At 40.6% G+C, this 26403-nt stretch overlaps 1 protein-coding gene across 2 annotated transcripts in view; it reads left to right on the top strand.

The window, feature by feature from the left end:
* Positions 1-26403, top strand: part of abca2 (ATP-binding cassette, sub-family A (ABC1), member 2) — a 583930-nt gene that overhangs the window by 278840 nt on the left and 278687 nt on the right. For both annotated transcript variants that reach the window (XM_063073801.1, XM_063073800.1), the window contains exon 8: positions 18333-18551. In XM_063073801.1, coding sequence (XP_062929871.1) covers positions 18333-18551 — 219 coding nt within the window. The remainder of the gene's footprint in view (positions 1-18332; positions 18552-26403) is intronic.

Genomic DNA, 26403 nt, shown 5'->3' with positions numbered 1-26403 from the left:
CCTGCTTACATTCACTCTATCTATACCCATCATAATTTTATATACCTCTATCAAATCTCCCCTCATTCTTCTGTGCTCCAGGGAATAAAGTCCTAACCTATTCAACCTTTGTCTGTAACTGAGTTTCTCAAGTCCCGGCAACATCCTTGTAAACCTTCTCTGCACTCCTTCAACCTTATTAATATCCTTCCTGTAATTTGGTGACCAAAACTGAACACAATACTCCAGATTCGGCCTCACCAATGCCTTATACAACCTCATCACAACATTCCAGCTCTTATACTCAATACTTTGATTAATAAAGGCCAATGTACCAAAAGCTCTCTTTACGATCCTATCTACATGTGACGCCACTTTCAGGGAATTATGTATCTGTATTCCCAGATCCCTCTGTTCTACTGCACTCCTCAGTGTCTTACCATTTACCCTATATGTTCTACCTTGGTTTGTCCTTCCAACGTGCAATACCTCACACTTGTCTGTATTAAACTCCATCTGCCATTTTTCAGCCCATTTTCCAGCTGGTCCAAGTCCCTCTGCAGGCTCGGAAAACCTTCCTCACTGTCCACTACATCTCCAATCTTTGTATCATCAGCAAATTGCTGATCCATTATAAATATTCATGGTATGCATATTACAAAAGCAAAATTTTAACTGTTGTGTAGTTTTCAGGCAGTGGAAAAAAATATCCTCCTCAGAGCAGTGGTCGGACTGCATATTCAAGGGAATGATGCCTAGGAGTGCACACCATCTTGAAAGAAGGCAATTGGATAATATAGGCATAATTCTAAAAATACTTAAGGCAATTCAAAGTACTCAGCTGGAGGAACGTCTGTCTGCAAAAAGATAACTAAAGTTGTCAGAGTTAGTAACATGCATGTTTTACACATCAGGTGAAGCTCTAGTGCTCTGTTACCTGGTATCAGTAATCACCAATCATAATATTTCATTTAACTGAGGACACAATTCAAAATGGTATGCTAGCATGGTTCCTGTGATGGAGATTGATTAGATTCCTCATTCCTTCTTATCATTCTTCCCAAGTCCCACACTGACACATCTGTCTTGTGGAATTACTGGAAATGAATGGAATTTAAAGCCACTTTCCCAAACATGTGTCAAGATTATTTTGCAGTGAGCCAGAGTTCCGGCATAATCTGTCCTTTGCTGTTAGCTGAGAAGACTGTGCCATGCCTGGTGTGCTGCCCCGATAACTCACAGGCTGCTAATCAGTTGTCTGCTAATTTAAATATGCCCCTCTACTGTGGTATCACTATCCCGTTCCCATGGCAATTAGTACGTGGCATAACTGTGTCAGATTGATATTTATTATGGTTGTTGCGAAACAACTAATTTGGGGAAAATGATAGATTTCACACATTGTTCATTTATTTCTCGAATGCTCATGTACCTCATGTTTATCAGCTTTTAACTGAATCATAGTTTGATTTTAAGAGGGAAAGAGTTAATTTTATATCCAGTATGGCTTTCCTCTTGGGGATGTAGCCTAGGCAGTCCATCAGTTACTGTCAGTTCTTCACCCTCTGTGATAATGAACATTATTCCTTCGCTTGCAGGAACCAGCTCAATAGTTGACACAGTAGGTAGTGCTGCCATCTCACACCCTCAGTAACCCCGGTTTGATCCTGACCTCTGGTGTTGATGTGTGGAGTTTGTGCTTGCTCGCTGTGATATAGGTTTCCCCCCAATTTCCAGCTTGGTTAATTGTTGGTGGGTTCTAGAATTGGGGCAGAGGTGTGTTTGTGAGAGAGAATAGGTTACAGTAATGCAAATAGGAGAATGACATGGATGGGAATTCTTCAAGAGTGGATGGAAGGTCTTCACATGTCACATGCTGCCATCAGGTAGAAAAATCAAGAACCTCAGGATTCTCACCGCCAGGTTCAATAACAGTTACTACCCCCTCAGCCATCAGGCGCTTGAATAAAAGGGGATAACTGCACTCACTTGCCCATTTGTTGAAATGTTCCTACAACTAATGATCTCACTTTAAGGACTCTTTATCTCATTATCTCATGGTCTCATTATTTATTGCTATTTATTTATATTTGCATTTGCAGTTTGTTGTCTTCTGCACTCTGGTTGATCTTTCATTGATTCTGTTGTAGTTACTATTCTATGGATTTGCTGAATATACGCACAAGAAAATGAATCTCAGGTTGTATTTGATGATATATATGTACTTTGATAATAAAATTTACTTTGAACTTTGAAATATGAAAAAATATTACTTTATTGTTGCCAAACAATTGATACTACAGTGTACAATCATCACAGTAATATTTGATTCTGCGCTTCGTGCTCCCTGGAGTACAAATCAATAGTAAATAGTAATAATTTAAATTATAAATCATAAGTAGAAAATAGAAAAGGGAAAGTAAGGTAGTGCAAAAAACCGAGAGGCCGGTCGAGATATTTGGAGGGTATGGCCCAGATTTGGGTCAGGATCCGTTCAGCAGTCTTATCACAGTTGAAAAGCTGTTCCCAATTCTGGCCGTACGAGTCTTCAAGCTCCTGAGCCTTCTCCCGGAGGAAAGAGGGACGAAAAATGTGTTGGCTGGGTGGGTCGTGTCCTTGATTATCCTGGCAGCACTGCTCCAACAGCATCGGTGTAAAGTGAGTCCAAGGATGGAAGATTGGCTTGTGTGACGTGCTGGGCTGTGTTCACGATCTTCTGCAGCTTCTTCCGGTCTTGGACCGGACAACTTCCATACCAGGTTGCGATGCACCCTAGAAGAATGCTTTCTATGGTGCATCTATAAAAATTAGTGAGGGTTTTAAGGGACAGGCCAAATTTCTTTAGCTTTCTCAGGAAGTAAAGGTGCTGGTGGGCCTTCTTGGCAGTGGACTCTGCTTGGTTGGACCAAGTCAGGTCATTTGTGATATTAAATATACTTATACATGTTTCCCATGCCTGGGTGTATGGCTAGTATAGAAATGATCGTCAGCTGTTTAGTGAGGCATGAGATGAACAGAGATTTCTTCACTCAAAGGTTGGTGAACCTTTGGATTTCTCCATCCTGAATGACAGTGATAACACAGTTGCTTTCTTCATTCAAGCATTCAAATAAATGCTAGCCATCTGGGCATCAAGGAATACAAGGATAGAGCTGAAAAATAGGACTGAGGTAGATGATGAGCCATCTTCTTGACAAATAATGGAGTAGGAGGTAACGCCTACACCTGCTCCTATTTCTTGTGTTCCAAGGACAAGATCTAACTGCACTCAACTTTCACAAGCCCTTCCAACATGGGACAAAACATTTGCACTGCATCTTTCAAAATTTGTTGTAAGGAGTGATACTGTCTCCTGGTGTCAACATAATGTTACTTGTTCAATTTATACTGTATCTCCAAAATATATCATGTATTGTCTTTATGATTTGCTGAGAAAGGAGAGCATTTCTGTTACTCAGGCAGTCTTGGACTGCAAGCCTGGCTAACCAAGAAACAAGCCTGCTGTGCCCTTTCGTCAAATCACAATCTGAGAGCAGCTCAGTGAAAACAAGTGTCAATCGGAAATCTCATAAACATCCTCATTTCTAAGGAAGTGGCAGTGTCTTCATGTGTAATATATGTGCAACATCTGCTTTAATTTATTTAAATATTATTTAAGTTTATAACTTACGCGGTATGTTTGTTCATGTTGGATGCTTAACAGTCTATAGTTAAGCATGGTTTCAGATAGTTTGTCAGTCTTCTGCTTTCTGAATCTGTTTATGATCTGTTTTCTAAATGCTCAGTGCATCCAACCCTACCCAAAACCATCATTTGATTTCAGTATTATCACATTCTGCAACTCTCCCAAAACCTGTATTTGCCACTAAAGTTTCAGGGACCCTTTAATGTCTGATACTATCTGGTAACTCTCAACTCTTCATAGAAGCAACATAGGTTTATCTTGCTGATTGCTGCCTTTCATTCTCACGAGAAAAATGATGGAAGATGTCACTGAAAAGAGTCAAAAGGATCTTGAAAATTCATGACTTGAGTGTGACCCCAAATTTAGGCTTTGAATGCTTTTCTTGTTAGAGTAGAAAGAAAAGATGGAGGGAGTTTAATGTATTCAATGAATTCTTTCATGATTTGAAGAACAAATAGAACTGCAGATCTGGGAAGTATGAAATAAAACTCAGAGAAGGCTAGAAATACTGAACAGCTCAGCTTATATTTATGGATAAAGAAAGGATTAACATTTTGAGTCAATTATCCATAAGCAGCATTGTCCTATTATGACACAAACTGGAAAGGTCAGTTAACTGAAACTGATAAATTGAGTGATTTATATAATTCTACTACTAAGGTGCATGTGATTGAATGATCTAGTACTTTCTGAGGGAGTTCGGTGAGGTTTGGAGCGGAGTGTGTGGGCTGGAGGCCTGGAGACAGAGCGCAAGCCCGTGATTGACTCTATTGCTTTTCTTCATTTGAGGTGTTGAGAGCACGAGCCCATGATCAACTCCATTGTTTTTCTCCAATTGAGGCATCAAGCAAGGTTGACGGGCAGGCGTTCTGTGTTTGACCGGTCTTCCTCTCCTCGCTGGCTGCTGTCGGAGGAAAGTGCAGGAGTCTTGGGATCCGCATTGCAAGGATTGATCAGAGAGGCTGTGGACTTGTTTTGAGGGATTTTGGAGTTCATGTTGCATGTGTTCCTGGATTGTGGTTACTCTTTTTTTTTGCTGTTTTTGAGCAGTTTGATCAGGGCGATCAATCGGTTTGGGGTGCTTCAGTGAAGAATGCTTTGCCCTGCAGCTTGCAGCGCAATGCTAAACTGAACTAAACTGAATACTACTGGACTCCTAATTTAATGTTTGATATTCTATGTGTTGTCCACTTGCTTTTTGCAGTTTGCGCAGTTAGTTCTTTTTTTGCACATCGGGTGTCCGATTTCATGAGCAGGCTCCGTGGTGTTTCTTTTCTCGTGACTGCCTGTGGGAGGCCAAATCTCGGAGTTGTGTTCTGTATAATACTTTGATAATAAACTTACTTTGAATCTTAAGTGTTAAGTCCTGGGGGTTGTGATGTGCCAAGGCAAAAGAGCAGTGCTGTTCTTCAGTGTACACAAAATACTGGAGGAAGTCAGCTGGTCAGGCAGCATCTTTTTCAGGTCTTGGTCTGAAACTTCGACTGTTTGTTCATTTCCATAGATGCTACCTGACCTGCTGAGTTCCTCCAGCATTTTGTGTCTGTTGCTTTGGGTTTCCAGCAACTGCAGATTTCCTTGTGTTTTTGATTTGCTGCTGTTCAATGAAGCTTCTTTGCACTGTGAAAAGGCTAAAGAACCAAGAGATCAGAGTGGTAAAGAATTGAAGAATTAAAGTGAAGGCGACTGGCATGATGGGGTAGGGAGGAATCAACTCTCCTGTAGATAGAACAGGAGTTTTCCACAGAGCATTCACCCACTTTTGTTTCTCCAATCTGGAGAACACCACATCTTGACCATGAAACATAGCAGACTACATTAGAGAGGCTACATATAAATTAGCACTTAACAAAAAAATGTTTTCAGGATTTGGTTGTCACTGACAATATTTGTTGTCCATTCCTAATTGCTCTTAAGAATGCACGAGTGAGCCTCCTTTATGAACATTTTACAGTCCTTCTAGTAAAGGTACTCCCATTGTGTTGTAGGTTAAAGATTTCCAGCAGTGACAAAGGATCAGTAATAGGTTTCCAGAACAAGACAATGTGAGCTGAAGGTGGTGGCATGTCCATGCACTTGCTGCTTGGTGCTGCAGACTTCAGGTTTGTGATATGCTGTCAGTAAATCTGGGCAAAACTGAAATGCATTCTGTGGATGGTGCACACTGCAACAGCAGTGGAGACATGAATTTTTAAGGTGATTGAATGGGGTACCAATCAGACCTTGCTACAAATGTTATCATTTTCTTGAGTATTGTCAGTGCTGACATCCAAGTCAGTGAAAAGGACTCCACCACATTCCCAGCTTGTGCCCTATAGATGGTGGACTGCCTTGGTCTACAGGAGGTGTGTTGCTCAGAGCAGGTTACGAGACATGCACTCATAGCCATGATATTTATCTGGTTGCTACAGTTGAGTTTCTGGTTGGTAGTGACTCCAGAATATTGCTGGTGGTGTACTTGGTGATGCTGTTAAATGTCAGAAATATCTGGTTAGACTCTGACTTACTGGAGGTGGGCATTGCCTGGTACTTTTGTGGCACTTATATCAGTACAAGCCTGAGTCTTGTTTGTCTTGCTCACTATTGGATTTACTGAGGAGCCCCAAATGAATTGTACATTGTGCAGTCATCAGCAAGCATCCCCATAGTTGGCCTTCTGATGGATGAAAGATCATTGATGAAGATTGAAGATGGTTCAAGTTTCAAGATCCATTTATTATCAAAGAATGCATTTATTATGCAACCTTGAGGTTTGCTTGCTCACAGGTAGCCACAAAGCAAGAAACGTTAAAGAACCCAATTAAAGAAAAAAAAGAATAAAGTAAAAATAAAATACCAACACTCGATATGCAAGAGAAAGAAAAATATCATGCAAACAATTGAAGTGAACAACAGCAATTCAAACCAAAAATGTGTCCTCAATGCTCAACCTTGATGTTCTCCCTGAGACACTGCTCTGAGATGACTCTGTGGTGACGTCCTGCAGATTGATGGAGTAATTTTCCTTTTGATGTACATCAACTTAAGTTTTAACAGTTAAGGCTGTTTAAGTCTTAAACAGGTTGGCTTGAGGCGTAGCTAGCTTTGGAGCATACATCTTCACAACAGCTGGGATGTTGTTGAGTCCCATGGCTTTTGCCGTATCTGAGGATCTCAGCTGTTTTCATGTGGAAGGATTGTTTGTGTCTTTAGATAGAAGGTAGGAAAGTCTTTAGAAGGTAGGAGATAAATTATTTCACAGCCTTCTGTTTTGCTTTAGAACCTATCTACTTAAAATGTTTTCTTGTGTTTCTAAATTTGTTTTTAGGTATAAATGAGGTGAATTTATTGGTCATCTCTAACACCATCAAAACAAGCTACTTCCACTTTCTGGTGCTGATGTTCTCACTGCTGTGTTGTGCTGGTCATCGGCACTCAATTGGCAACTATGAGTATATTCCCAATCACTTTTTCTTACTTGTGCACAAGGAGAACAGTCCAGCATCTGCCACTGAGCTGCTTTAAAATTTCTGCTTCAGAATTGTCAATTTTATACAGATATTGACCAATTGAAAGCTTTGCACCTTTTAATCCCTCATTTGCATTCAAAGAATAATCATCATGATAGATTTTTACAGGCATCAGTAGCCAATAAAACTACATTTTATTTAATCCTTAAACAGTATTTAAACTGATCAAAAGCAGCTAATTATACCTTTATTTTAGTAAAGAGTTATTGTGCAATGGTGTACTTCTCAATCCTTCATTGGCATCTTTAATGTGTTTTGCTCTGCCGATGCTCTTGGTATTTCATACTGTATTAAGGGAAGTTTGTTCTTCCAAGGACCTTGTTCTGTACAGTTGCACGTGTTCTTAACCCTTGCTGTACTGTAGCTCGTCAGGAATATTTGTCTGAATCAGCTTGATAAATGAAGCTTGTGAGTGAATTTAAAGTTAACATTCTTCCCAAGAAATCCTAAGAGCGAGATGGGTAATTAAGGTAGTCTTGATTAACTGGTTTTAACTATTAAGAGTGCAGATATCATTGACTAAGCCTAGCTTATTGGTGATCCTTGACTGTTCTTGAAAAAGCTGTAATATTCGTGATATGCGTGCTCCCATATTACTGGTTTCATATCTCATAACTGCATACAATACAAAAAGAGGCCATTCAGCCTGTTGAGCCTATGCTAGCTTTCCGAGCAATTCCATCTCTCCCATTCCCCTGCCTGTTGGATAGATACAGAACCTTGTATGAAGGAATAATGACATGGTGCATATCCCAGGACAGGAGGGATATTGCCTTGGCTCCTGAAGCTGAATTTCAAACGTCAGTAGATATTTGTATATTTGATACCAATGTATGCAAAGGGAGTCCATCAATAAAAATTTTTATTTTAGGGGCACATGGTAGCGTAGTAGTTAGCACGATGCTTTACAGTAGGAAGGGCCTATTCTGTGCTGTATCTCAACAAACAACAATAATCAAAAACTCTGCACAAGTAAATTTTGCCATTATTTCCCGTAAAATTTTACTTTTGGAGGTGAAGCCAAGTGTTTCTACATGCCACTGATCAATGCTAAATAAAATACATAAAATAATAACACTGAGCTAAATTTTGTTGTAGAAAAGTTCAATTTCAAAAGTCTAGGAGAGCAGGGGAAAAAAAAGTGTTTTACCAGTTGTACTTGATTCATTGGAGTGTATTTTTTCCTCTTAATATTAATTGTCTATCCATCAATGTTGCCTGTCAAAATGAGATGGAGGAGCTGATTACATTGTGATGGATTTGCCTAGAGAAAAACTGTATCATCCACTCATGTTGAGATGTTGGTCAAGGGCGAGGAAAGTTATGCAATTGTCCTCCCACTGCAACAAATGGGAGATAATGACTATCCACATGTAATCCTCCACTCAGAGACAATGACTGATAATGAGCACGTCACAAAAGAAGTTCTATCAAAATCAGTCCAACTGAGAGTGCAGATTGTGTATTTTGTGTCCTATCTTTGGCATACTTATAGCGATTATAAGATAAAGATAAGACTTTCAATGAAGTACTTAAAGTAATCATTGTCTTTTTTTGTTGGCGTTCGATTTTTTTTGAGGGCACCTATTTTAGAGTTTGAGCAAAATACCTCTAGCAAACATGAGCCTACATTAATCTTGTTGTTGCAAAATGTTCTTTGAGCTCCCTATTTCTAATTGTAGCTGCATTGAGCAGGTTCTATGACAAGGTTGATCTGGCAATAACTGAATATTGTCTCTACATTTGCCCATTCCACTCATGTTCAAAGACCATTGAGAGATGCAAGCAAACCAGCAGAATTGGTTTGTTGTTTGTGTCTTTTTTCTCTGAGCCTCTCTTTGTTTGTTTGACTATCCAGTCAAACTGTCTTGTATTTCTAAGGCTGCATAAAGTGACGCTATAGCAAACCAGAATGCAGAACAATAGCTAGTCCCAATGTCAATCAAGCTTGATCATTACACAATTGCAAATAATTGAGTCTGACTTTCTGAACAGAATTTAAGCTTTACTCTTTGCATTTTTCCCATTGAAATGATCCTGCCTGTAGTGGGTAATATTGCTGTAAATAATTAAAATCAGGCTTAACATCATTGGTATAATTTGTGAAATTGGTTGTTTTGTGGCAGCAGTACTTTGCAATACATAATAAAACCAACTATAAATTGCAAGAATATATATATATATACACACACACACACACACACACACACACACACATATATATATATATATATATATATATATGAATTAAATTAAATAACTAGTGCGGGATTGTTCATGGCTCATTGTCCGTTCAGAAATCTGACGGAGGAGGCAAAAATGCTGTTCCTGAAATGTTGATTTTTATGTCTTCAGACTCCTGTGCCACCTCCTTGATAATAGCGAAAAGGAGAGGCTATGTCCTGGGTGATGAAGGTCCTTAATAATGGTTGCCGCCTTTTTGAGGCATCGCCTTTTGAAGGTATCCTTGATGCTGGAGATGAGAGCTGATATTGGACCACTGAAAAATGATACTGGTGAGGTAGTAATGGGGGACAAAGAAATGGCAGATGAACTTAATGGGTGCTTTGCATCTATCTTCACTGTGGAAGACACCAGCAGTGTGCCAAAGGTCTGTGAGTGTCAGGGAGCAGGAGTGAGTACCATTGCTATTACAAAGGAAAAAGTGCGAGGCAAACTCAAAGGTCTTAAAGGTGGATAAGTGCCCGGGCCAGATGGACTATATCCTGAGTCCTGAGAGAGGTTGCTGAAGAGATAACAGTTGTATTGGTCACGATCTTTCAAGAATCACTTGATTCTGGCATGGTCCCAGCAGGCTGGAAGATTGCCAATGAAACTCCACTCTTTAAAAAGGAGGGAAGGCAAAAGAAAGTAAATTATAGGCTAGTTATCCTAACCTCACTGGTTAAGGAGGTGTTGCAGTCTGTTATTAAGAATGAGGTTTTGAGGTACTTGGAGGCTAATAATAAAATAAGTCAAAGTCAGCATGCTTTCTATAAAGGAAAATCTTGCCTGAAAAATCTGTTAGAGTTCTTCGAGGAAGTAACAAGCAGGCAGTGGATGTCATTTACTTGGCTTTTCAGAAGGTGTTTGGTAAGGTGCCACACATGAGGCTGCTTAACAGGACACAATCCTGTGGTGTCAGAAGAGAGATACTGGTATAGATAGTGGGATGGCTGACAGGCAGGAGGCAACGAGTGGGAATAAAAGGGGATCTTTCTGGTTGGTTGCTGGTGACTAGTGTTCTGTAGAGGTCAGTATTGGGACTGCTTTTTTTCACATTGTTTGTCAATGATTTAGATTGTGGCAAAGTTTGCGGGTGATATGAAGATAGGTGGAGGGGTAGATAGTGTTGAGGAAGCAATCCGATTGCAGCAGGAGTTAGACAAATCAGAAGAATGGGAAAAAAAGTGGCAGATGGAATGCAGTGTTGGGAACTGTATGATGATACAGTTTGGTAAAAGGAACAATAGTGTGGACTATTATCTAAATGAGAAGGTTCAAACATCAGAGGTGCAGAGGGGTTAAGGAGTCCTCGTGCAAGACTCCAGAAGTTTAATTTACAGGTTGAGTCAGTGGTAAAGGAAGCAAATGCAATGTTGTCATTTATTTATTGACCTCATGTTTTAAGAAGGCAACGATAATCCCAGTGCTGAAGAAGAGCAAGGTGGCATGCCTGAATGACTATCGACCTGTGGCTCTGACATCAATTGCTATGAAGTGCTTCGAGAGATTGGTTATGGCACACATCAACCACAGCCTACCGGTCTACCTCGACGCTTTGCAATTCGCCTACCGGAGCAACAGGTCAACGGCAGATGCCATCTCTCTGGCCCTACATTCCTCCTTAGAACACCTCGAGAATAAAGACGCATACGTAAGGCTCCTTTTCATTGACTACAGCTCTGCCTTTCATACCATCATTCCAAATAAACTGATTCCTAAGCTCTGGAACCTGGGCCTTAGCACTCAGATCTGCAGCTGGATCTTCAACTTCCTCACAGACAGGACCCGGGCTGTAAAAATAGAGGACAAGCTCTCCTCTACAATCACTCTGAGCATCGGTGCCCCACAGGCTGTGTACTCAGCCCCCTGCTGTAATCGCTGTACTCGCTGTATACCCATGATTGTGTAGCCAAGTTTCCGTCAAACTCAATATATAAGTTTGCTGATGACACAACAATTGTAGGCTGTATCTCAGGTGATGATGAGCTTGAGTACAGAGAGGAAATTAAGAACCTGGTGGTATGGTGCGAAGATAATAACCTATCCCTCAACGTCAGCAAGACGAAGGAATTGGTTGTTGACTTCAGAAGGAGCAGCGGACCGCAAGACCCAATTTACATCGGTGGTGCGCAAGTGGAACAGGTCAAAAGCTTTAAGTTCCTCGGGGTCAATGTCACAAATGACCTGACTTGGTCCAACCAAGCAGAGGTTACTGCCAAGAAGGCCCACCAGCACCTTTACTTCCTGAGAAAGCTAAAGAAATTTGGCCTGTCCCCTAAAACCCTCACTAATTTTTATAGATGCACCATAGAAAGCATTCTTCTAGGGTGCATCAAAACCTGGTATGGAAGTTGTCCTGTCTAAGACTGAAAGAAGCTGCAGAAGATCGTGAACACGGTGCAGCACATCACACAAACCAATCTTCCGTCCATGGACTCACTTTACACCGCACGCTGTCGGAGCGGTGCTGCCAGGATAATCAAGGACACGACCCACCCACAGACTTTTCGTCCCTCTTCCCTCCGGGAGAAGGTTCAGGAGCTTGAAGTCTCGACGGCTAGATTTGGGAATAGTTTCTTTCCAACTGTGATAAGATTGCTGAACAGATCCTGACCCGGATCTGGGCCGTACCTTCCAAATATCCGGACCTGCCTCTTAGTTTTTTTGCACTACCTTACTTCCCATTTTTCTATTTTCTATTTATGATTTATAATTTAAATTTTTAATATTTTCTAATTTTAACTAATTTAATATTTAATATTTTTAATCCAGGGAGTGTGGAACACAGAATCAAATATGGTTGTGATGATTGTACGTTCTAGTACCAATTGTTTGGCGACAATAAAGTATAAGTATTTCAAGGAGTATAGAATGTAAAAGCAAGGAGATAGTGCTGAGCCTTTATAAGACACTAGTCAGGCCACACTTGAAGTATTGTCAACAGTTTTGGGCCCCATATTTCAGAAAGGATGTGTTGTCATTGGTGAGAGCCCAGAGTAAATTCATGAGGATGATTCCGGGAATGAAGGAGTAAACATATGAGGAGTGTTTTGCAGCTTTGGGCCTGTACTCACGGGAATTTAGAGGACTGTGGGCGGATCTCATTTGAAACCTACCGAATGTTGAAAGGACTAGATAGGGTGAATGTGGAGAGGATGTTTCCCATGGTGGGGGTATCCAAAACTGGGGGCACAGCCTCAAATTTGAGGGGCTACCCTTTAGAACAGAAGTAAGGAGGAATTCTTTTAGCCAGAGAGTAGTAAATCTGTGGAATGCTCTGCCAGATACCGTGGTGGAGGCCAAATCCGGGCATATATTTAAGGCAGAAGTTGATCATTTTCTGATCTGTCAGGGCATCAAAGGATATGGCGAGAAGGCATGTGTATGGGGTTGAATGGGATCCAGGATCAGCCGTGATGGAATGAGGAGCAGACTCGATGGGCTGAATGGCTTAATTCTGCTCCTATGTCTTATGGTCATGATAGATTTGACTGAGTTTATAACTTCATGCAGCTTTTTCTGTTTCTTGCACAGTGGCCTCTCCATACCAGACAGTGATGCAACTAGCTAGAATGCTCTTCATGGTACACCTGCAAAGATATGCAGATACCTTTGGTGACATACCAGTTCTCCTCAAACTCATAATGAAATATAGCTGCCATTGTGCTTTCTTTGTAATTGCACCAGTATGTTGGGCCAAGGTTAGATCTTCAGAGATGCTAACACCTAGGAACTTAAGACTGTTCACCCTTTCCACTGCTGATCCCTCCATGGTTTCCTCTATTCACTAACAAGACCACTCACTAAGTATAATGACTTTCCTGTACAGAGTCTGTGAAGTCAGTGATCCCCAACTCTCAATTCTTGGCTAAGGACGCGTGGCACTAACAGCTGAACTTATGATTGCCTTCCTTATGTTTAACAGGGCTATATGATGATTCCTGAGTCCTTCTCCCATGACCATTCAGCTTCACTGGATTTCTTGGCTATGAAGGGCCAGTTCAGTCAACTCCCTCGTATAATCCAATCTGGTATTGTGGTTTAATAAAGAAAACTTGGCAAAAGCCAGTTCAGTACTGAACTGGATATTTGCCTGCAAAGGAACTATTTGCTGGACAAGGGGAAAGATGAAAGCAGGGAGATTAACTGTCTAGCTCCTTCAAAGCGTACATTGTGGTTGTGGAGGCATAATGGCTGCCTCCTCTGTTGTTTAAAGACCACTCTCATGTTTATCAGCCTTTAAATCAACTGGCAAGCTTTCATTAACAAGCCACAGATGTGGTGTTTCAGGTGGCTTCAAACTGAGTGTTCTTTTATAATGTAGCAGCAAACTGTTTTGCCTTTTTCTAGATGTAGATGCTGCAGAAACAACAGCAGAATTAACTGTTTTACGGGGAATATGGTTGTGAAATTAATCTTGTTAATGCAGTGGCCTCAGCTCACCAATCCTCCTGGCATGAAGTCACCAATTGAAAACTCCAGGTTCACTGTTAGTGGTTCAAACGGCTAAATCCACATGCTTCATTTCAGCCTGTTTCTGTCAGGGCTTGAATTTAAATTTGTGAATTGGTGATTGGATCAGTCTAAAGAATGTATCCATGCTGTAATTTGTACAGTTACCATCTTCAATAGTTGGATTATTGCAGTGGAATTGCTGTAACAGGAGAGGATCCTCTTTCACTGGATGTCTTGGGTACAAAGACTCCAGCTCAGTTATCTCCCTAGAACAATGTAGCACAGTATAGTTTGTTGGTGCCAATAATTCCAGCACCCACTTATGTCCACTACCCTGCAGTCCAGCAACTTCATCTTAATTGTAATCTTTCCATATCTTATAACCTTCTCCTGCTTTACAACTTTCCAGCATCAGTCACAGTGTTAATTTCCTTTCCTGTCACTATTTCTACCATTCTCTTTCCTCAATCTCTGATGAGTGAGATCACTGGACCTGGGCCTTTTGGAGTGAAATGCTTCTGGATTTACTGATGCTTAGACGAGTGAATCCAGTGTTAGTCAGTAGTTCATAACCCTTCCCATCTCTATATGGTCTGGCTAGTTCTATCCATCAGGTTTCAGCTGTGTTATTGTCTCCTGAACAATATTTGTTCAGCTGTCTTCTGTGTACCCTCTGTTTGCTAATTATGTGGAGAGAATTAGTGAAGAGATGGGGGCTCTTTATGCCATAGTGCTATAAATTTGAAAATATTAATGTAGTTATATACTTTTTCATATTTGTTATGCCATATTTTACTGTATTGTTTTGAGAATTTACTTTGCTGTTCACAGCTGAATTTCTTAAAGATGGGAATTTTTCAGGTTTGAAAATTCTTATGTACACTTTTGTTCCATTAAGGATGTTGGATATGTCCGTTTCATATCCATGACTTTAACAATGTGATCATACTTTGGCCTAAAACATGAATTCCCATCCTTAAACCCTCTGCTCCTTGGCTTATATTTTCTTCCTTCAGAATCCTCCTAATTGTAGTGGAATGGGTTTGGGTGATAACATGCTGTTGCTCTGCTCTGGAGACAGTTTAATAAGCCAAACGTGTTTCCATAAATGAAAACTTGTTTTAATGGCACACAAAGGAGGAACTAGGTGAGTCAGTCAACATCTGTTGGGAAATGTGCAGTTGATGTTTTGGAGACCTTTTATCTGGGTTGAAAAGATAAGGAGTGTAGCAAAAATATTTTAAAATGTGTTCCCCATTCTGTTCCAATTCAACAGCAAGAGGTATCTGCCAACAAAATAATACTTAGCAACCAATCACTCCACCACTCCACACAATATATTGCCGGAGGGAAACACAGATGTCCGACAGCCTTTCCTGTCTCTGTCTCCAACTCATTGCAGTTGTTGCAGCTCAGTCTAAGGGAATATACCCCATTTGCACAAACAAATTGTCCCTGTTTATACTCTTTAAGATCCCTTCAAAAATTACTCATAATACTTTTCTAGACAAAGATGTTTTTCACCATTATCTACTCTCAGGGCTGTAATCTGGTATTCACACCAAGTTCTCAAAACATGGTTGTGGGGTGGATCACATACTTTCTGAAATCATTCAAAGCTCAAAGTAAAATTTGTTATCAGAGTACATAAATGTCACCACATACACCCCTGAGATTTCTTTCTTTTACTGTTCGCTACTTAGCAAATCTATAAGATGGTAGCTGTAAATGTCAGTAACTGTAAATTGTAAACAAACTATGGAAATGCAGATTATAAATAGAAATAAATAACGAGCATGTATTAACAAAATAAAAGAGTTGTTAAATGAATGTAGTTATCCCTTTTGTTCAAGAGCCTGATGGTTGAGGGGTAGTAACTGTTCTTGAACCTGGTGGTGTGTGTCCTGAGGCACTTGTAGCTTCTACCTGATGGTAGCAGTGAGAAAAGAGCATGGCCTGGGTGGTGAGGATCTTTGATGATAGATGCTGCTTTTCTACAGCAATGTTTCATGTAGATGTGCTCAATGGTTGGAAGGGTTTTACTTGTGATATTCTGGGCCAAATCCACTCATTTTTGTAGGATTTTACGCTTAAAAGCATTGGTGTTCCCATACCGAGCTGTAATGCAGCTAGTCAGCACACCTTTCACCACGCATGCCAAGGTTTTTGATGACGTGCTAAATCTCCACAGACTCCTGAGGAAGTAGAGGCGCTGTCACGCTTTCTTTGCAATTATATTTATATGATGGGTCCAGGACAGTTCCTCTGAGATAGTGACACCCAGGAATTTGAAGTTACTGACCCTGTCCATTTCTGATTCTCCAATGATTACTGGCTCACAGACCTCCAGTTTCTCCCTCCTGAACTCTACAATCGGTTCCTTGGTCTTATTGACATTGAGTGAGAGGTTGTTATTATTACACCACTCAGCCAAATTTTCAATCCCCCTCCTGTATGCTGATTTATCACCACCTTTGATACAGCCCACATCAAAGGTATCATCAGCAACCGTGTATGGTGTTGCTGTACTTAGCCACACAGTCATAGGTGTAAAACGAGTAGAGAAGGGGGCTAAGCACGCTTCCCCGAGGTGTTGCTGTACTGATGGAGATTGTGGATGAGATGTTTTTACCAGTCCGCACTGATCTTCATTCCCTAAGAAAAGATATGCCGACATTGCAGAGAGCTCGGAGGACATTCACGACAATGATTCCGGGAATGAAAGGGTTATCGTATGAGGAGTGTTTGATGGCTTTGGGCTTGTACTAACTGGAATTTGGAAGGATGAGGGGGGATCTCATTGAAACCTATCGAATGTTGAAAAACCTAGATAGAGTGGATGTGGGGGAGTCTAGGACCAGAGGGCATAGTTTCAGAATAGAGGGATGTCCATTTGGAATGGAGATGAAGAAGATTCTGTGGAATTCATTGCTGTGGAGGCCAGGTCATAGGGTGTATTTAAGGCGGAGGTTGATAGTCAGGGTGTGAAAGGCTATGGAGAGAAGGCAGGAGAATGGGGTTAAGAGAGAAATGGGTCAGCCATGATAAAATTGCAGAGCAGACTTGATGGGCTGAATGGCCCAATTCTGCTTCTATATCTTGTGGTCTTATCCCAAGCTAACACCATTTTGTCTTACAAACTTCCATTTTGTGTTACACATTTCAGCATATATGAAGGAAGAATCAAATTTATACTCCCTATCATCCCTTGTGAGAGCTTACAAAATTGGAGAGAAGGGGCAGAGCAAGACTGGCAGGTGATAGCTGGCTCTGTGTTGGGGAGTGTACGCAATGAAGGAGGGAGGATATGGTAATGACGTCAGAATTGGGGTGGTGATCAGTGGAAGTGATAAAGGGCTGAAGGAGATAGTATGATAGGAGAGGATGGCTGAACATGGAATAAAGTGAGGGAGGTAGGGAGTGGTACCAGTGATGGGCAGGTGGAGAGAATGGGGCAATGAGTGAAAGAGATATGGATCAGGAGGACAGAGAAAAGGACGGAGGAAGAGCAGTTATTAGAAGTTTGAGAGTTCGATGTTCTTGCTGCTATGTTGGAACCAGCCTAGGTGGAAGATGAGGTGCACTTTTTTTTTAATGTTCTCTGAGAATACCCGAAAATTAGCGTTACCAAATCACCGCTTACACTTGTTGAAGTTGTTGAGCCAGTGAAATTGCCAGTCTGAGAAGCAAATTGCAAGCTTACTGTTCACTGGTGTTCTGAATAAAACCCTTTCTCAGCAATGAGACAGATTTCAGCACCAGCATCAGTTTGTGGTATCATCTTAGTAAAACATGGACAAAAATAACACTGATTCTACATTCCTTAATGACTTGTTAGATAATTATGATGAAAAGCGATTGCAGATGACTTCGGAATTTTCTTGCCTTGTATCAACTCCAGCTGGTAAAAACTGTTCTTTAAACTAGCCTGGAGCATGGTAAGAAAATAAACAGATTTTTCCCATTACACATTTCAAGACCACAACAGAGATGGTATTAAAAAAAATCAATAAAAAGCACTTTTATTTACAGAGGATCATAAGACATAGGGTTCCTTAAATTCTGGCACTGAAGCAAGACTTTTCTTTCAGGATGGAGACTTTATTCTGAACTGCTTTCTCGCATTCATATCCCACATTGAGTTTGATTGGTGCATGGTTTTCATTTTTAGTGGGTAGTTACTGACTGAGGGACACCTTGACATGTTGGAATATCTCTAATTGAATGGGACTGAAAACTTTGATCATAATATTGTAAACCGAATACCAATTTTAATGAAGGATTCAGTTACATTCGTTTATCACTTAGTTTTCATAATTCCCAAGGACTTTGAGAGGGGTGTGTTTTTTTTTTACTAATTTCCACATTTTGATGAATCAATATGTGTTGAGTTTGCTTGCTTCCCATTCTGTATAATAAATGTACATTATTTCTCTTTTGTTACATTTAATTAATGAAATGCTTGGTTTGGTTTCCAGAATATTCTGTTTGTGCCCAATGTATTTGAATCCCTGACCTGTGGTGATGAAAAGGATGAACTCCAGAAGATTCTAATGATTCCAGCATCTCAAACAGCTCGGCTTAACCATTATCGAGGAGTTGTTTGCAACACCACCACCAGGGTGCGGAAAGAACATTTTCAGCAACTTGCACATGAACTTAAAAGCCAGGTGGACATCCAGAAGATTGTGGAAAAGGTGAGTTGCATATAATATCTAATCTTAAAGGAAGCACAATCATTGTCTTCTTTCTGTGAACTCGCGCATTCCAATTAATTCCCATTGTGGGAGGCCATATGTTTTGATTTGAACCTTTTCCTGTTACAATCCAAGTTGTATTTCTCTTCCTTAAAGTAAGCACCTGATTTGTGTATTTCCCTAGATGATCAAAGTAGATGCTGCCTGGCCTGCTGCATTCCACCAGCATTTTGTGTGTGCTGCTTGAATTTCCAGCATCTGCAGATTTCCTCGTGTTTGCTTTGGGGAGATGTAGTTGGTTTTCCATCAAGGTGCCTGACTACAACATGAGGCTTGACTGCATTAGACGATGCTTAAAATGATGCAGTGCCTCTAGTGCGCTTCCTAATTGGCACCTTGAAGTATTGAAAGATATGAGCAATGCTGCCTCTGTAAAATCCTCCAAATCTACTGGTAGGATAAGGAATTGAATTTCAGTGTTCTCGCTCCAGTGAACTTCGTCAGCATTTGAGCCACTAATAACACTCACTTGAATTCACTAGAGAGACCATGGCATTTGCATGTTTGACACCAAACTAAAGCAGATACCCTATTTAAAACTTTCTGGTGGGTACAGTGATAATTTGTCAGAGTGATTCTGGGAACGTAAGATCTCATATGTGGAGAGACTCCAATGAGTTTTGTTCTATAGTGTGGTGATGGTTAAAGGGAAATTTAATTCAGATATGGGATTTTGATTAGCTGGTGAGAAGTGTCTTACAATAGAAGGTAGATAAATGGCGCAAATGGATTTAGGGTCTTTGTCAAATATAGCGGGGGGTGGGATGATTTCCTGTAATAACTTTTTGAGATGTGACGAGATTTTGGAAGATCAGTATTACTGAAGAGGAGGTTTTGTTGGGCATAAGGTCCATAAGACAGAGGAGCAGAATTAGGCCATTTGGCCCATTAAGTCTGCTCTGCCATTCAATCATGGCTGATCCTTTTTTCTCCCTCATCAGCCCCACTCCCCGGCCTTCTCTCTGTAACCTTTAATGCCGTGTCTAATCAAGAACCTATCAAGCTCTGCCTTAAATACACCTAATGGCCTGGCCTCCGCAGTTGCACGTGGTAGCAAATTCCACAAATTCACCACCCTCTGGCTAGTAAAATTTCTCCACATTTCTGTTTTAAACGGATGCCCCTCTATCCTGAGGACGTACCCTCTTGTCTAAGACTCCCCCACTACGGGAAACATCCTTTCCACATCTACTCTGTCTAGGCCTTTCAACATTCGAAAGGTTTCAATGAGATTCCCCCCACCCATCCTTCTAAATTCCAGTGAGTATAGACCCAGAGCGATCAAACATTCCTAGTATGATAACCCTTTCATTCCCAGAATCATCCTTGTGAACCTCCTCTGAATCCTCTCCAATGCAAGCACATCTTTTCTTAGATGAGGAACCCAGACCTGTTCACAATACTCAAGGTGAGGCCTCACCAGTGCCCTTTGCATCTCAGAGTTTTGGATTTTCTACCCGTTTAGAAATTAGTCCGCACATTTATTTCTACTTAAGTGCATAAGCATGCATTTTCCAACATCGTATTTCATTTGCCACTTTCTTGCCCTTTCTCCTAATCTGTTTAAGTTCTTCTGCAGCCTACCTGTTTCCTCAACACTACCTGCCCCCATCAAACTTCATACCATCAGTGAACTTGGCAATAAAGCCATCTATTCTATCGCTAAATCATTGATATACAGCATAAAAAGAAATGGACCCAACACTGGCCCCTGTGGAACACCACTACTCATTGGCAGCCAACCAGAAAAGGATCCTTTTATTCCCACTCGCTGCCTCATACCAATCCGCCAATGGTCTAACTATGCTAGTAACTTTCCTGTAATATCATGGGCTCTTAACTTGGTAATCAGCCTCATGTGTGGCAACTTGTCAAAGGCCTTCTGAAAGTCCGAATATACAGCATCCACTACATCCCCTTTATCTATCGTACTTCTAATCTCCTCAAAGAATTCCAACAAGTTGTCAGTCAAGATTTTCCCTTAAGGAAACCATGCTGACCTTGTCCTATTTTGTCCTGTCTCACCAAGTACTCCATAACCTCATCCTTTACAATTGACTCCAGCATTTTCCCAACCACTGAAGTCAAGCTAACTGGTCTACAACTTCCTTTCTGCTGCCTTCCTCCTTTCTTAAAGAATGGAGTGACATTTGCAATTTTCCAGTCCTCTGGGACCATGCCAGAGTCCAATGATTTTTGAAAGGTGCATGAAGGTGGAAAACCTCTTGGTACTTCACATGGCTTAACTTCCCAAAATACAGTATTTCACATCTGTCTGAGTTGAATTCCAACTGCCTTTTTGTTTCCACTTCCCCCTTTTCTCTACTTTCTGACTGTATCCTCGGACATTATGGGGACAAGAGAGAAATTGCTCGGCCTTGGCAGAAATTTTTTGTGTATTCCTGAAATTCAGATGGGCTAATGCTATGACATTATTTAAGAAGGGCTACAGGACAAGTCATAGAATCACAGACCAGTAAGCCAAACATCAGTGGTAGGAAAGTTACTGGGGTGGGGGGGTGAATTCTGCAAGATAGATCTATTGGCATTTAGAATGGAAACCACATCTGGAGTATTGTGTGCAGTTTTGGTCCCCTAATCTGAGGAAAGACATCCTTGCCATAGAGGAAGTACAAAGAAGGTTCACCAGATTGATTCCTGGGATGGCAGGACTTTCATATGAAGAAAGACTGGATGAACTGGGCTTATACTCGTTGGAATTTAGAAGATTGAGGGGGGATCTGATTGAAATGTATAAAATCCGAAAGGGATTGGACAGGCTAGATGCAGGAAGATTGTTCCCGATGTTGGGGAAGTCCAGAACAAGGGGTCACAGTTTGAGGATAAAGGGGAAGCCTTTTAGGACCGAGATTAGGAAAAACTTCTTCACACAGAGAGTGGTGAATCTGTGGAATTCTCTGCCACAGGAAACAGTTGAGGCCAGTTCATTGGCTATATTTAAGAGGGAGTTAGATATGGCCCTTGTGGCTACGGGGATCAGGGGGTATGGAGGGAAGGCTGGGGCGGGGTTCTGAGTTGGATGATCAGCCATGATCATAATAAATGGCGGTGCAGGCTCGAAGGGCCAAATGGCCTACTCCTGCACCTATTTTCTATGTTTCTATGAAAGGACTGATTAAAGATAGTGCACATGGCTTTGAAAAGGTGACTAAGAGGATTGGCAAAGCAGGGCAGTAAGTACTGTCTGTGTGGACTTTAGCAAGGCTTTTGACAAGATCCTTTATAGTACTCTGGTCCAAAAGAAGAAATTTTATACGATCTAGGGTGAGCTAGTGAATTAGATAAAAAAAAAAAGGAATTAGAAGATGGTACGTAGTGGAAAATTGTTTTTCAGATTGGAGGCCTGTGATTAGTGGTTTGCTGCATGAAATGGTGCTGGCTTCTTGGTTGTCATGTACACTCAGTGGTCACTTTATTAGGTACCTCCTCTATCTAATGAAGTGGTCATCGAGTATGTTTTGGTCTTCTGCTGTTGTAGTCCATCCACATCCATGTTGGATGTGTTGTGAGTTCAGAGATGCTCTTCTGCACACCACTGTTATTTGAGTGTTGTAATGCACACTATTGTTATTTGAGTGACTGTTGCCTTCCTGTGTGCTTGACCAGTCTGGCCATTCTCCTCTAACTTTTCTTATTGATAAGGCATTTTTTTGCTGGATGTTTTTTTTTTGTCTTTGCACTATTCTCTGTAAACTCTAGAGACTGTTGGACATGAAAATCCCAGGAGATCAGCAGCTTCTGAGATACTCAGCACTAACAACCATTCCACAGTCAAAGTCACGTAGATCTGATGTTTGGTTTGAAAAACAACTGAACTTTTTGACCATGTCTGCATGCTTTTTGCATTGAATCGCTGTCACATGATTGGCTGATTAGATATCTGCATCAACAAGCAGACATACCCAATAAAGTGGCTACTGAGTGCAGATTAACAATTTGGATGAGAATCTAGGTAGCATGATTAGTAATTTTGCAGATGATACCAGAAGTGGTGTAGTGGACTATGAATAAGGTTGCCTGAGGCTACAATAGTATCAAGATTAGCTGGGAAAGTGGGCAAAGGAATGGCAAATGGAAGTCAAGTGTGAAGTGAACCTTTTTAGGAAATTAAACCAGGGCAGGACTGACACAGTGAATGGCAAGGTCCTGGGCAGTGTTGTAGGACAGATACCTAGGTGTGCAAGTATAATTCTCTGAAAGTCTCAATATAGATACACAATGTGGTCAAGAAGGTGTATTAGTATGGGAGCTGGTATATTACAACTGTAGAAAACATGGGTGACACTATGCCTGAAATACAGTATGCAGTTCTGATTGCCATACGACAGGAAATATTTGATTATGCTACAGAGGGCAGAGCAAGGATTCCAAAGGATTTGTTGACAATGAAGAGTTTGAGTCTTAAGGAGAGACTGAATAGGCTGGGACTTTTTTGGAGGGAAGGAGGATGAGGGTGACTTTATAGAGATGTATAAAATCATGACAAGTGAATTTATAGAGGTATATAAAGTCAGGAGGAGCATAAATATCGTGAATGAGTACATTTTTTTTCCACGGGAGTCTAAATCTGCAGACAAGTTTTTCCACAGAGTGGTCGATATGCTGTAAACGCTATCGGAAAAACTGGTAGAAGTGAGTCCTTTTATACCATTAAAAGACAGTTGGACAGGTACATAGATAGGAAAGGGCCAAATGCAGGCAATTAGAACTAACTCGGGAAGGTACAATGATTGGCATGGATGAGTTTGTTCAAAGGACCTGTTTTTGTGCTGTTTGACTGTTTTTCCATGACTCTTAAATGGGGTTAAGGAAAAAAAAGTGATGGAAGACTAAAGACAGATCATGGAAATGAAGTGTCAGAACCAATTAGCATGTAGAAATGAGACTCAACAATTTAAATTGTTCATCTTGTCAGTCAATTAGAAATGCATGGTAACCATTATATCGTTAAGAAAGTAGTTTCCTCTTAATCATCTTAATTTACTGCACCAAGTTTCATGGCTAATTGATATTCTGTAAGTACTTATAGAGCACTGACACTAGCCCTTCAACCCATCACATTTCACCCAACAATCATGAACCTCTTGATATTTGTCTGTTTACCAGCATGTGATTTGTGGCCCACTAGGCCTTGGTGATTCAAGTACTCATCCAGATGCTGCCTACACACTTTGAGAGTACAGGTGTTCATTTCTTTAAGGCATTCTTTCCAGATTGCAACTACCTTATGAATGAAAAAAGAATTCTTCCTCAGATGCCCTCTAGCCTTCCTACTCCAGACTTGAGTACCACGGGGATGGGGGAGAGGCGGCAAAGAGAACAGGATCTATCCTATTCATGCCAGTCATACTTTTATATGATTCCATAAGTTCCCTGTCTAGCCTCTCCTACTCTATAGAAAAAATAACCCAACCTATCCTCTCTCTCCTCATTTATGAAACATTCCATCCCGGCAAATCTCCTTTGCACCCTCCCCAATGAAATCACTTCTGTTCTTAGGCAATTTATTCATATTGGATCTATGTCAGATGTTTTCTCTTTACATGGGTTGTTTTGGATCTGAGCCTAGACCTCCATCCCAAATGTTCTCCCGTACTGTTGCCCAACAGTCTGACTCCTTGAATAACTTGCCTCCAATCCTAAAATCCTAATCCCCTTTCTTTTTACACTGCATCCTTTTTCCTACCTGCCAATGAAAATTTTTTTAACCCAATTGGACTAACCAACAATACTAAGTTTACAAACTGGTCTTCCTTTGTCATTTGGTCTTTTTATGTGAAGTCAGTTTCCTGCCATGTCTTACCCTAACTAGATTATGCCTATAGTGCTGGCTTGTTCACGAGGGGATCTCATTGCTAAAAATGATATGGCATCCTTTACATTTTTGTAAGGGAGGTTAGGATCACAACATCCCTCTCCTAGAAGTTAACAGAATGTTTACCCCATTATTGAGTATCCAAATTCACTATTCGTATTCTATGCTTGCTCCCCTCTTCAATGGTCCTCGCATCTTAACTCAAACTCTTTGCAATGGCGTATATTAGTTTTGTAATGTGTTAATCTGACTTTCCTTATTACTGTCTTAAACTTTGGTCATTATTTATGCGTGACCCTTGCATCCCTATCCAGACTGATGAGATTTCTTTGGATTTCTATGAATTTAATTTCATTAGTCTGTTACTGAATGTATCAGCATTATTTCTTTAATCTGGTTTCTCTTCTCCTTACCCTTCTCAGACTATTTTATTCGGGCATCACTTGTGATTTGGTTTTTGAACCTTTGCCTTGAGCTGAGAGTTTGTAGATTTAAATCCTTGTCAAGAAATTGAACTCCATTGTACTGAGGGTGTGCTCATTTTGGATGTCTTTGTTAGGATGACATAGAAAGCTGAGGGCCCATATCTGCCTTGAGAAGGATGTGAGAGATCTCATTACCTTTTGAAGATAAGTTTTGCCAGCTAACTACTCATCTTTTATCCTTAAACCTACACCAGCAAAATCAGATTACCTGCCCATTCTATTTATTCAAGTCTTTGGTGTTCAGCAAATTATCTCCTGTGTTTTCCTGCAAGAGCCTGAAAGTTCTTCCCAAGTGCCACATTGAATTAAAGTAGTTAATGACACACTGGGTACCGTATAGTCATTAGCACTTTCGTTCAAGTACTTAGGCTTTATTGAGCTTCATAATTCTCAAGCAAATGAAGTAATTCCACTGGCATTGTTGCAGAGTGGTTCTTTTGAACTCTGTGAATGTATTAAGTGAAACACATTCTGCTGTATATCCTGGTGAAATCTGGTGGCATTAAAGCTCAAACCTGGCCACAAATCTCTGTTTACGTTCTTAGTGTTTGACCTTCAACACCAAACATATCCATAAGTATTGCTGCACACATTTAGCTCCTTCCATGCCACAGGAACTGAATGCATGACAGCAACTTCAACCCCACTAGACATTCACATGCATAGTTAGCCCACTGACAGAAATATCGTCCTCCCCCTTTTGTTACTTTCTCATCAGCAACACCTTCTGCAGATTAATGTCTTGCACCTTTGATAAACTGTGCTGTAAAATGGATTCACGTCACTTATTTCATTTGTCATTTATCTTTTCAACTTTGAAGTTGATGATATTGTAGCCTGCACTTGATTTGAACAGATACTGGATTTCACAAACTAGGTCATAAAAATCTTTAAATGTGAAATACATTATGTTGTTATTTCTACCAGAGTGGTAATTTCACTCACAATATCATCATATAACATACCTGCCCTACACACCCCTTCTAATCAACAATTCATCATCTGAATGAAAACATTTTAATCTATATTCAAAGTACGTTTTATCATCAAAGTACAAAGGGTGATTGATAAGTTCGTGGCCTAATGTAGAAGAAGTCAATTTTAGAAAACCTAGCACATTTATTTTTCAACATAGTCCCCTCCTACATTTACACACTTAGTCCAGCGGTCGTGGAGCATACGGACCCTTCTTTGTTGAAGTGGTTCACAGCAGGGGTGATTGATAAGTTCGTGGCCGAAGGTAGAAGGAGATGAGTTATTCAAGATTCAAAAAAAGTTTATTGTCATTCTAACCGTACATCAGCTCTGCAGGGCAGAATGAGACAGCGTTTCCCAGGAGCAGTGTAATCATAACATAACATAACAAACACAACACTAAATAATAAACATAACAATATATAGTAAAACACAACAGCCACATGTCAGTTAAATTCAAGTTGTAAGTGTCCAGTGCAAGTTAAAAGTGCCCAAA

This window comes from Mobula hypostoma, chromosome 21 (genome assembly GCF_963921235.1).
Source record: "Mobula hypostoma chromosome 21, sMobHyp1.1, whole genome shotgun sequence".
Classification (NCBI taxonomy): domain Eukaryota; kingdom Metazoa; phylum Chordata; class Chondrichthyes; order Myliobatiformes; family Myliobatidae; genus Mobula; species Mobula hypostoma.
This window is presented reverse-complemented; position numbering and strand designations above follow the sequence as displayed.